This window comes from Melanerpes formicivorus, unplaced genomic scaffold (genome assembly GCF_026170545.1).
Source record: "Melanerpes formicivorus ecotype bairdi unplaced genomic scaffold, bMelFor1.0.p_v2 SCAF_30, whole genome shotgun sequence".
NCBI lineage: Eukaryota > Metazoa > Chordata > Aves > Piciformes > Picidae > Melanerpes > Melanerpes formicivorus.
The window spans coordinates 3,181,976-3,194,526 of record NW_027142382.1 but is presented as its reverse complement, the minus strand read 5'-3'; the positions used below and the strand labels follow the sequence as shown (position 1 = coordinate 3,194,526).

General features: G+C 40.8%; 1 protein-coding gene across 3 annotated transcripts in view; it reads right to left on the bottom strand.

Annotated features, from left to right (window-relative positions):
• Positions 1-12,551, bottom strand: part of SYTL5 (synaptotagmin like 5) — a 102,469-nt gene that overhangs the window by 21,115 nt on the left and 68,803 nt on the right. For all 3 annotated transcript variants that reach the window (XM_068155068.1, XM_068155071.1, XM_068155072.1), the window contains 4 exons: positions 10,093-10,249; positions 7,222-7,351; positions 4,941-5,047; positions 716-808 (listed from right to left, as the gene is read on the bottom strand). In XM_068155068.1, coding sequence (XP_068011169.1) covers positions 716-808; positions 4,941-5,047; positions 7,222-7,351; positions 10,093-10,249 — 487 coding nt within the window. The remainder of the gene's footprint in view (positions 1-715; positions 809-4,940; positions 5,048-7,221; positions 7,352-10,092; positions 10,250-12,551) is intronic.

Below are 12,551 nucleotides of genomic sequence, written 5' to 3'. Positions count from 1 at the left end.
CTGTTACAGCCTGAAAATGCAGCTATCTTTTAAAAATCAACATTAAGTTGCAACAGATACACAACTGTAATACTCAGACATCTGATATACAGCACATAGTTTGTGAGCATGACAAAACCCGAAAGAACGGGACACAGAACAACACTATAATTACGGCAGGAGGTAGTAAAGTTGTCACCAAACTCCCCAAGTATCTCCCTCCTTAATACTTTTCATATTAGCACAGTAATCATGTCATGAAGAATGGGAGAAGCTGGACTGGGGGATGGAAAATGATCTCACGGAAGGGGTACATATGCAAACACAGAGATGAGAAGTTGTGTCTCAAGAACCTGAACAATCAGAAAATGGTTTGAGATGGAAGATCTCACCACAGCCTCATTCACTTCAGGTAAATTAAGGGCTCCTCTGCAAAGCTGAGCAGCCATGTACTGCAAACACCTCAGGTTTGCTTCCTCTATGTGCCAGCTTGGTAGCAACTCGAGTATGTGAGGAAATCTACCAATGAGTATGCAAAATGGTTTTCTCTTTCCATGCGCTGCAGAGAACGGCGTTAAAAATATAACAGACAAATTATCTGAACATTAAAGGGTGATTCTCAAATGTAGGATGAAAGATGATTTTCTGCTAAGTGCTATGAAGTTAAGCTGCTTTTTTTGAGAATGAATGGTTGTTTGTGGAAGGAAAAAAACATGTTTGCTACAGAGGATCTTACTGTTGATACTCCACTTGCCAAACATCCATGTTTACTTGAATAACGAGAGGCCACTATGTCATCAATATCTTCTTCTGTTTCACCCAGATAATCCTAAATGACAAACAGGCATTTTAGTTGTCATTTTCTGTTCTGTGTTTGGGCAGCCTCTGTCCCTTCATTTTGTTTCATACATTTTCCGCTTTAGGAAGGCTATGAAGGATACATTCAAAATTCTAAGCTCTAGAGGAATTTTGATTTACATTTTCCACATTTTTGCACAGGTTCACGGTGTAAGAGGAAAAAACACTGTTACTATTTCAGGCTTCTATTGCTTAAGAACTGAAAAACCTGACACATACTTCATATCTTACCCTGGAGGCTTCTGCATGGCAAACAACTCTGCACATAAACAAAATCCACTTCCATGCCTGCTCACAGCCTCATGTGAATTATCTTATTCTGCTTGCTACTAATTGCATTCAGGGAATCAGTTTGGAAAATCTTAGAGGGACATGGTGAGAACTTTGCAAATCTTAACAAAAGAAATCAGTGAATTAAGGTCTGATATCAAGCCCCAGGGAATCATTGATACTGGTTTAACTAAGCCATTTGGAGCCAGAAGCCCGTAGACGACTGGTTCCTTGGTTACAGCCCGAGTTCCATGCTTTCTACGGGACATACTTTTTACAGTCCAGCAATCCATTTTCCCAATTATTATCCATATTTCTCTTAGTCAAACTCAAACAAATGGACAAGCACTCAGTGTGCATTACACTTGCACCCTTTCATGCTGGTCTTTAGTGACAGGCAACAATGCCATGAACAAGGTCATTAGCACAAACCCATTCTCTAGGAGGCACTGCTGAAAGTCCTGGGTTACTGAAACTATGTGGGAAGACACTTGTCCTGCTACACCAAATGTGTTTGAGGGGTAAACAAAAAAACCACCAATTGATGTGCATGTTTTAAAAATAATTACATTCCAATTATCCTTTAAAAAAAAATAAATAAAAAGGATGTAAAGGGAGGAAAAACCTCATTAATTGCACAGCTTCATATGTGTATGCTCAAGTTTTAATAAGCAAGACTGGTCCATAACATCTTTAGCTTATATAGAAAAAAAATACATTTTTTTAACACAGCAATAAATCTAAAAAACCCAAAACCACCCCTAAAATCTGGCTGATGGTCCTAATAGAACTGTTAACTAAAAGTCATAGGAAAGAAAATCCCAGCACATAGCCAATATCCTATTAAGTGTAGCTTGGAAATTTCAACCCTTTCCTTAAACCTTCTTTTGAAAAGCTCTGCTTTTAGTTTTAATGGAAGTCAAATGTCAACATCCTTCTATCTGCTTTGCAGCCATAAAAACCTCACATGGTGACCTACCTCATTCCTTAGTCACTCTCTCTCAAACTAAACAGACAAAGGCTGTATTCAAACCTGGGAACCTCAAAGGCTTCTGTGCTAACCAGGAAAAACAGAGCAAAGAAGAAATGTTCCTGCAGAGCTGAATGCTCACAGTTTATGTAAAGATCTGCAGAGCATTTGTCATTAGCATGCAGAAAACTAGCTGTTACATCTCTTCTTCTTTGCTCCAGTGACTGAACAACAGAAAGTGATGCAAAATTTTATGTAACTACTGGCCAATTGTATATTCAATATTGAGGAGAGGGAAATCAGGACAAGCCACCAGGCATTTTGGGATAAAAATTTGCATGCTGAGGCAAACATTCCTCTTAGCTTCATGTTCTTAAAATGAGCTTCCTCTGCTGGTCTCTTCTCTTTCTAATGCATTCAGGGCATTGTTATCACCCCAGAGGAAAAATAAGTCATAGACATTTTATAGTCTCAGGGAAAAGGCCATGGAGATCCAGGCCAAGCATTAACAGTGCTTCACAAAGAGTCCTTAAGGGCAGCTAGCTGGCTACCAACTTTTTGTCTGTAAGCAGATTTCTAAAACAAACAAAAAATGGTCAACAGTTAACCTATGATCTTAATTTTACACCACAATGATGATATTTTCCAAGAGGTGTTACAGAACTGCAACTACATCACTAGTTAGTGCTGTTAGCTTATTAAAGTGAGAGTTAGTAGGGCATTAATCTCATGGTCTCCAGTGAGGGGTATAAAATGCGCATCATCCTGTAGTGAAACAGCTGAGCATGTAATGAACACTGCTTGGTTAGGAATTCAGCACACACCTCTCTAGATAACAATACTAGATGTTACTGGTTCCCCATACTCCTTGGATTTCTGAAGGTTGTCCCTTTTTGCTATCAAGGGCAACATTAAGGTAGAGAAGCAAAATACCCTTTTCAATTTCCCAGCTGATGTCTCTGTATGTGTAATGGGTTTTTCTGATAGAGGTAGGAGCAGAGTGACTAAAAGCCCTTTCCCACCCTTTTAGCTGATAAATTCCAGCAATCTGCATACCTGATTGGCAAGTGGTATCTTCGACACCATTGCTCCATCACCCAAGTGGAAATTGAAAGGACTGTCAGCTAGCTCCACTATCCAGTCAGGGGAAAAAGGAGGTATAAAAGTTTCCTCAGACTGCAGGAACTGTTGTTATCTTTGTCAGATATCTTCCTTTTTTGCCTCCTATCCTGAGCATCAAATAAACTAAACTGCAGGAGGAATACAGCTTTTATCTCAAAACACTGCATCCATAATGAATATAGGGCAGGACTCTGAAAACTCCTTTGAGTCCAACTACTCTAAAAAAAGCTATGGTAACACAAATCTGATGAATGCAATCAATTGATTTAATAAGGCATAGCAAGCAGGGACACAAGGAGAATCAGAGATTTATTAACTCAGTTATAAATCAAGTTTAAAGGCGAATTAGCACTCCCTCAGACCCCAGAGCAGCTAAATCTAGGTTATGCCACAAGAGAGACCCCCTGTCTTAGCAAAGAAGCTGGAGAGCTGCTGAGATGCAATCTGAAATTTCAGAGTCAGCAAGATAGAAAACAGAAAAATAAAGAAAAAAAAAACCACCCCAGCCTCGGAATAAAAAGAAGACAAAAATCAAAGAAATTCAAAACACTCTGGACTTAGCATCTCTGGCACCTGCCCCAGAGAAAATGAAAACTCCTGCACCTTGCACAATTAGAGCAAAACTGATCTAAAGACATTCCAAATTTGTATTTTCTTAATGTTATGCTTTACTTCTGCAGTATCCTCCAGATCCTTACTCAAGAACAAATCATTTTCCTTTTCTTTCTGAAGTTTTTCTTCTACAGAAATCTGACACACAGGAAGGGCTTTTTTTATTTCCTTAAAGATTAACCAAACAAAGCAATGCTGCAGGCAAATTTTTTGAATGCTTACAACCTAAGAAAACCAGATGGGAATCCCATCACATAGTTTTCCACCATGCCACAAGTATCAAATGCCACTAGAAGGGGAGACATCTCCCATGGCCAATGCTGTTCTGAAAAGAGCAGATGGCAAGGAAAGACTATCACAACAGACAAAATGCATAAACCATAGAACAGAGGGTTTTGTTAAGCTATAAGCACACATTTGGAAACTTCAGAATAAGCTATGATTAGATAAAAACCTAATTGAAATTAGTCTTCCTTCCCCTCCCTGCCTCCCCCCCAACCCTCTGCATATTTAACAAGCTTAGAAATTCTTTTATAGTAGTGATGAACATCTGCAACTTGTGTATCTTGGATATGTGCATATAAGAGGAGGGAAGTTATGAGTGAGTCAGGAAAAGTTAAAGAATACACAGAAAAAGGCATGGAGACATGTAGGAGAAAACAGTGAGCAGGGAGAGGAGGCAAGGAACAGTGACAGAACAGAAAGTTGGGGCTCCATTTGCTAAAAATATATACGTGGGGAAAACCCAAATGAGACAAAGATTAAAACCTTTAAAGCATCAAAATTAAAGCATCTCTCCATCAAAATTAAAATGTAAGAAAGAATGAATTAACAGAGCTTGGGAGCATGTAAAATACAGTGCCTGAAGTTTGTTTTCAGGCCAAATTCCTTTCATCTGTAAACTCAGAACCCAGCAAATTAAATAAGAAGCTGGCACCATGACTATTTATTGGAACCATTCTATAGCAAATATGCTCAGAAGATGAAGCTGTTCAAAAAGTCATTAGATACTCCTTAAACAATGCTTTGCATTACAGGTATTTTGCATAGAAATACATACAGTGCTGATTCCAAAAGTTTGAAGAAACAAGATTTCTACTCAATAAGCACTGACATATGTATGACTCACCAGTTCCTGGTCTAAGGCACTAGGTACAGACTTGCTTCTTATGCTCAGAGTATCCTCATTTTCCTCTGAGAAAGATTCGCTCAAATCTATCTCGGATCGGCTGCGATCTGGAAAAGAAAAACAATTGAAGTGTTTGTTTGGGCTTGTATAAAAATATTCCAGTTCATCTCCCACACTTCCATAACTGTTGTCTCGACTGTTTTTTAAGAAAGAAACATCAAAATATTATTTTAGGTGTTAGTCACAAACTCTGACCACTGAGCATCAATATGATAAATGGAAAAATAAGTTTTCTGATGCTGTTCAGCCTTCTGCCCAAAACTTCTTCTCCTACACCATTTATCTGCTGTAACTGACTCCTGTAGATGCTACTGCAGGACTTTCTTTAGCAGGTCTATCAATCTGCAATCTTGCAAAACTTCTAGTCCAAATATTCACAGTGATTATTACATCCACCACCCTCACCAAACTCTCCCCAGCATCTGCTTCAGGACTAAGTAACTAAGTGTCCTGGTTTGAGGCCAAGGAGATCTCTTGCCCATGAAAGGAGCAAGAGAATGACACTCACACAGATGGGTTGCAAAAGTGATGGAAAGCTTAAATGGAAAAGCAGTAAGTGTTTTACAGAAGCTACAAGCACAGTGACAAAAGAATCCCAAAGCATACAGAGTCCCTTACAGCATACCCAAACGCCTCCCAACACTTCTCCTCTCCACACCTGAGGGTATACCCAAAACCCCCAGGGCTCTTTCTTCCCCTCCCCCTGCCACTGCTAGGCTAGTCTCAGGCTGGCCAGGTCTGAGACTGCTCTCCACTTCTCCTCCTGGCATTAGGCCTAGCCTGGCCTAAGAGGCCAATTACCCAATAGGGAGCGTCTCCCATGAGAGCAGAGAGGAAAGAAAGAGGAAGAGAATGACTTTGCAGATAGATTTTTAGGGTGCAGGATTTATGGGTTGGGCCCTCTGGACACTGGAGATGTAACTTATGTGACAGTAACAGGAGGCAGCCAGCCTAAACTGCCACACTAAAGATACAGATGGACATCAAAATTAGTTCTGCCATTAGTGGTGTTCCCTGCACAGAAAGGTGGAGGAGGCAAACAAGTCTTGTGACCTGCACAAACTTCTCTAAGTCCTCTAGTCCACTTCATAGGCATAAGACATGTTAAATGTCTTGGAGAAAAGTTTTCTTAGTCCTCTCCACACAAATCTTTTGTGTGATTGTTTGATATACTGAGAAAGAAAGATCCTGCTGCTGAAGTTTTTAACTGTTCATCCTGAGCTACAGCTGATGTGACAGGAAAGGTCATTCTCCTAAGCTTAATGTCCTTTGAGATTGTCCATTAAGGAGACAATGAAGAGTTTGAGGCCTGTTCCCAGGTTGCCTGCAAATTTGCTTGGCATCCATCTGCTTTGATAACATAAGGTCACTTCTTTTCTACTAGGGCAGAGTTTATTTTATAAGGAACAGAAACAGGGGGTGAATAATGTTATCTCCTTTGATTAGCTCTGTGGGATAAACCACTAGGTTTCTGCTCTGGGCTAAATTCAGCTGAAATAAAGTGACTCCTGCTGTGTTACAGAAAGAAATCTGAAAATCTGAACCCACTCTGTTAGCCCTGGGAGAAGCCAGCTGAGAACCTGGGACAAGCAGAAGACTGCAGGGTGTTGCTGACTCCTATTTCAGATAGGTAAAGGAGAATCCATAGCCACTGCTGCAAAGTAGCTCTGAGAGCACCTTCCTATGCAAGCTTCATTTACTTAACAGCCTCTAAAGAAATGAGGTAAATTACAGATGAATCTACTGGTGCAGTGCATCATGTATGAAAATGAAATGACTTGAAGTCCATAAGGGACTTGCTCTCCAACAGCCTATTGTTTCCTGCATTTGCTTCTGAGCAAAGTGTGTGTGAAATGTAATGGAAGCAGTCCTGCAGCATTTTATTCTGTCTTCAGGGAGGTAGTCTTTTATACAGCTGACCACACAGAGAATGATTCAACAACATGCAGTTATGAATCAAATCTTGTAACAATCCTACAAGCATGTGACTTACCTAATACTGACATTGTGCCAACATTACTAGGGCTAGGATTAACATTTTTTCAAATGTAAAACTTGTTAAGTGGTATAAGCCTGGATAGTAAAAGGGAAGAATTTTCAGAATGAATATGTATAGGTTTATGAAACTTTTATCTGGTATTTCAAAGGGCTTTAAAAATGAAGGGAGCACAATAATACTCTGATCAAAAAGGCTGCCAGAAAGAAGGAAGAGAATACTTGCCTGATGATAAAGATACCCTAGAAACTGCAATGGAAGGTGTTCCTGATGCTTTCCTGCAGTGCTTCTTTACTAAAGCTTCAGGTACACTTTCACTTGCTGGAATAATCATGCCATTTTCTAAACCAGTGTCCTGCATGATAAGAAAAAATGCACATCTCATAAATACACAAAGCAAGCTTATTAGCCATTAATCTACAAAAGTGTGTATTAGCTCCCAGAATTCCAAAGCTCCTTTATCATCCAGTCTATTACTGCAATCTAAATCTATTCATCTAATCTGCTGTTTAGCACAGATCCTGAACTAAAAAATCTGCACAAAGATGCAATTCTAAGTTTGAAACTGAAAAACAGAGAAATGCACCAGGACTGAAAGGAGGGAAAGAGAGAGAGAGAAGGAGAGAGAGAGAAGGAGAGAGAGAGAAGGAGAGAGAGAGAAGGAGAGAGAGAGAAGGAGAGAGAGAGAAGGAGAGAGAGAGAAGGAGAGAGAGAGAAGGAGAGAGAGAGAAGGAGAGAGAGAGAAGGAGAGAGAGAGAAGGAGAGAGAGAGAAGGAGAGAGAGAGAAGGAGAGAGAGAGAAGGAGAGAGAGAGAAGGAGAGAGAGAGAAGGAGAGAGAGAGAAGGAGAGAGAGAGAAGGAGAGAGAGAGAAGGAGAGAGAGAGAAGGAGAGAGAGAGAAGGAGAGAGAGAGAAGGAGAGAGAGAGAAGGAGAGAGAGAGAAGGAGAGAGAGAGAAGGAGAGAGAGAGAAGGAGAGAGAGAGAAGGAGAGAGAGAGAAGGAGAGAGAGAGAAGGAGAGAGAGAGAAGGAGAGAGAGAGAAGGAGAGAGAGAGAAGGAGAGAGAGAGAAGGAGAGAGAGAGAAGGAGAGAGAGAGAAGGAGAGAGAGAGAAGGAGAGAGAGAGAAGGAGAGAGAGAGAAGGAGAGAGAGAGAAGGAGAGAGAGAGAAGGAGAGAGAGAGAAGGAGAGAGAGAGAAGGAGAGAGAGAGAAGGAGAGAGAGAGAAGGAGAGAGAGAGAAGGAGAGAGAGAGAAGGAGAGAGAGAGAAGGAGAGAGAGAGAAGGAGAGAGAGAGAAGGAGAGAGAAGGAGAGAGAAGGAGAGAGAAGGAGAGAGAAGGAGAGAGAAGGAGAGAGAAGGAGAGAGAAGGAGAGAGAAGGAGAGAGAAGGAGAGAGAAGGAGAGAGAAAGAGAGAGAAAGAAACAAACAAATCCAGACCCGGAAGTATAAGGAATAGAATAGAATAAACCAGGTTGGAAGAGACCTTCAAGATCATCGTGTCCAACCTATCATCCAACACCACCCAACCAACTAAACCATGCAACCAAGCACCCTATCAAATCTCCTCCTGAACACCTCCAGTGATGGTGACTCCACCATCTCCCCAGGCAGCCCATTCCAATGGCCAATTACTCTCTCTGTGTAGAACTTCCTCCTAACCTCCAGCCTAAACCTCTCCTGGCACAGCCTGAGACTGTGTCCTCTTGTTCTGGTGCTGGCTGCCTGGGAGAAGAGACCAACATCTGCCTGTCTGCAACCCCCCTTAAGGTAGTTGTAGAGAGCAATAAGGTCACCCCTGAGTCTCCTCTTCTCCAGGCTAAGCAACCCCAGCTCCCTCAGCCTCTCCTCATAGGGCTATTGTTTTATCTTTATCAGCCTAATGATTTAAGTCCAAATGAACTTTGACTAATTAAATTCTGATTGTATAAGCTCTTAAACAAATCCAATATGCTTGATATCATTATGGCTTTTTGCTTTCCTGTAAAGGAATTACTGATAAAAAAAAATAACTCCACCCAAATTAAAGGGATTGGCCTTTTTGAGCCAAATCTAGTGCACTTGGAATCCAGTCAGTCTGTGAGCAAACAATAGACAAAAAGCAACTATTAATTTCTTTACAGCTCCCAAAACTGCCCTTCATATAGACTAACTTACTTTTTATTAGAGAAGACTATATATTAGACTTAAGTATTTGGAAGTTACAAAAAAAAATCCAGATTTGTTCACTAGGCCTCTGATCTCGAACACTCATCTCCTTACTTTCCAGAGTAAGAGGCAAAAGGTATTACATCTGATTATAAATTTTACTTTCCTTGTACATTTGAGTCATGGCAACTTAGCACAACTTGCTAATACAACCCTGACTTCTTACAAAGAGCAACTGAATTTAATTCAGAATGAGTGAGTGCACAGCCAGGAGGAGCTGCTTCACAAACAGGGAGGCTGTCTGGGAACAGAGTGTCTGCTTCTGACTGGATGAGCCTTATGCTTATTACGTAACAGCCAAGGCACCTAAAGACATGACAACCTACATTCCAAAAGGCCTGACAGCAGGTAAGAGGAATTCCATCTTTAATTTTGATGAAGCATCTAGTATACACTTTGTGTTATGCTATAATTTATGCAGACCCCAGTGACCAAATCTGCAAAAAACCTGAAATCAATATGGTTTGATCTTCTGCACGTGCTGAACTTGCAAAGTTTCCCTTAGAAGTGGAAGCATGCTGGACCTTGCATGCTTTAAAGTCACTTCCTTATTTCACAGCCCTTACTCAGGGCCCTGAAGTGCCAAAAAAGCTTAATTCCCATCCCTTGTGCTTCCCAGCTCAAAATCTGCAGTTCATGAATTAATGCTGGACATCAAAAGGAATTTTGAGACAAAGGAAAAATGTTTGCCAAATGAAAACCCACATCACTGATAGAATGTAAAGATTTTTATTCTAGTAGGGACCTTCCCTGATCCCAGAATTAGGGAAGAAACAAAATATCTGTCAGGCTTGGTCCTTTCTGGGCTACACAGAGATGTAACAGGGCAGATACCAGCCAAGCTGTCTTGTTTGGTGTCAGATGTACTCGGTGTCAGCTCTGCATCACTGTGCTTACCCTGCTATAATCTACAGTCATGCTGCGCGTGCTGAGTGCTGGAGACCTCTGGAAGGAGGGTACGGAAACATTGCCTCTGCTCACAGGACCCACAGCCCCTCTCAGCTGGCTTGCAGTGGCCTCTGTGTCACCACTGTTCAGTGAAAGGGTGCTCCCTCTGGGATGGAGAGAATAGTATTAAAGTGTTATTGCTTTCAGCAAACTCATTTAGCAAACCATTGCAAGGAAACAGCCATGGTAACAGTTTACTAGAACAACATTGCCCTGGAGGAACTGCATGATTCACTGCAAGGAAATGGGCACCTGGAAAGAAAAACACAGGCAAACATGAATTACAACTACTTTACACATATAAGTAATACAAGTATTTTCAGCACTTCTATCAGAATTGTGAATAGCCCAAATGGCAGATCTTTCCCAGGCTGCAGAAGCTGAATTCATCCACATCCATTTCACACCACACTTGCACCCCAGCAGTAGGTGCAATGACTCCAATAACGCTTCCTATCAGGCTTCTCCTTGGTTTACAGGAAAATATAGTGACACGATAGTTCCCTCCACTTCTGCAGCCAGGGTTAATGCCAGCACTATCTCCAGGAAGTCTAAAATTCTTGGCTGTCTGCTCTGTGTCCTGTTCAGAAAACTACTTGTTTGCTGTCCTGTTCATATTGTAGCAGTGACTTTTGACTCAAACTGATCAACTCTTTCAACTATCTTGGCAATCTAGAAGAGCTGGATGAGTATTTTTGCCAGTTTTTATGCAAAATAACAAAAGCAAAAAAAATGACAAAAAGGCCTCTGTGATCAGCATACCAGAGCCCAACTGCTGTCTAATACCTCAACAGGCAGGAATTTTCCCATGGGACATTATTTATCAGTCCATGTGAACACTGAGAGCAAAGCTAAGTTGTTGCACTTTTTGTAGCTTTTCAAACAGTGAAGATTATTTTTAAATGTATTTAAATACATTTCCAATTTAATGCTTTATTTTCACTTGCAAGTTGATTTGTAATGAAAGTGCAAGTACTTGGCTGATCTACTCTTCTGTTTTGTTCCACAAATACCAGTTCAAACTTTTAAATTTTTCTTCACAACTGAGAAAAATCTCAAATGGTTTTCCAGGACAGGAACAGTTCCACACACATTCCTGCTTACTACTTGTAAAACAGACAACCAACCGGACTCACAACCAACCAAACCCATAACCAAACCAAACCCTAGGAATTGATGAAGGAATTGAATCCTTTTCACATGGAAAATAGTATCAGAGGCCAACAGTAGTGCAAATTTACCGGAGAAAACTTCAGGAACCTACAATATACTTTAAGCCAAAAGAGACCTGCTTAATAAATATTTTAGGTTTGCAGGCATCTTTTTTGTGCTAGACAAGAGCTGAATTTCACCTGCACTTGGTTTAGGTTGTCATACCATGTTTAGAATAACTACAGTAAAAATCTTCTCTATCATAATGGACAATTTTACTAGAACTACTGCTGAACTGAATAAGAAGTACTCATGAGACACAGTAGCTCCTGTCTTATCATGATATGAAACAGTGAGCACTGGCTCTAAATCCACATTGGTGGAGTTATCAAAACCAAGGAATACAAAGGGAAACCTCAAACACCAGAGCTGTCAGCAAATGTGCAACCATGTTTTTGTCTTTAGTGAGCATATGGTAACCTCTTTAACAAATGCTATCCAATTTCATATATAGACAACAGCAGATAATGCATCATAAACATGCCCCTTTGCATGTGCACGTCACATACACTGACACTTTTTGATTTGATGAGCTAGTGATCAACAAATCCTACTAAATATGTTGTGGATGAATCTTAGTCCTATTTGTTTGCAAATAGATGCATCTTTGGTGCTGCAAAAGTCAGAAAACCCAAGGTTAGTGGCTGTCATCTTTATTTTATTGAAGTTGTTGGACTTCAGTGCACACATCTTAATTTCCAGACCCGCCAGTGTGTGGAAAATAGCTCATAATTCTGAAAGCCTAAGTTTTATTGCCTGTTACACTAATTTTTGATGGATTGTTGTGACTTTCTGTTACATAAGTTTTTGTTGCATATTCCTTACCTCAACCCAGACTTTGTTTGTGCTACTTTCCCTCCTGTCTGTTGGGGGGGGAGGAAGTGGGCTTGTGAAAACAGGCTGTGTTAACCCAGGACATTCATTTAACACAGCCTTCCAGTACCTGAAGGGGGGCTAGAAGAAGGATAAGGAGAGTCTGTTTACAAAGGCCTACGGTGACAGAATGAGGTGCAATGGCTTTAAGCTGGAGAAGAACAGATTTAGATTGGATGTTAGGACCAAGTTCTTTAACTATGAGGGTGGTGGAACACTGGACCAGGTTTCCCAGGGAGGTGGTTGAGGCCTCTTCCCTGGAAATATTGAAGGAGAGGTTCAATGAGGCCCTGGGCAGCCTGATCTAGTTGGGGGTGTCCCTG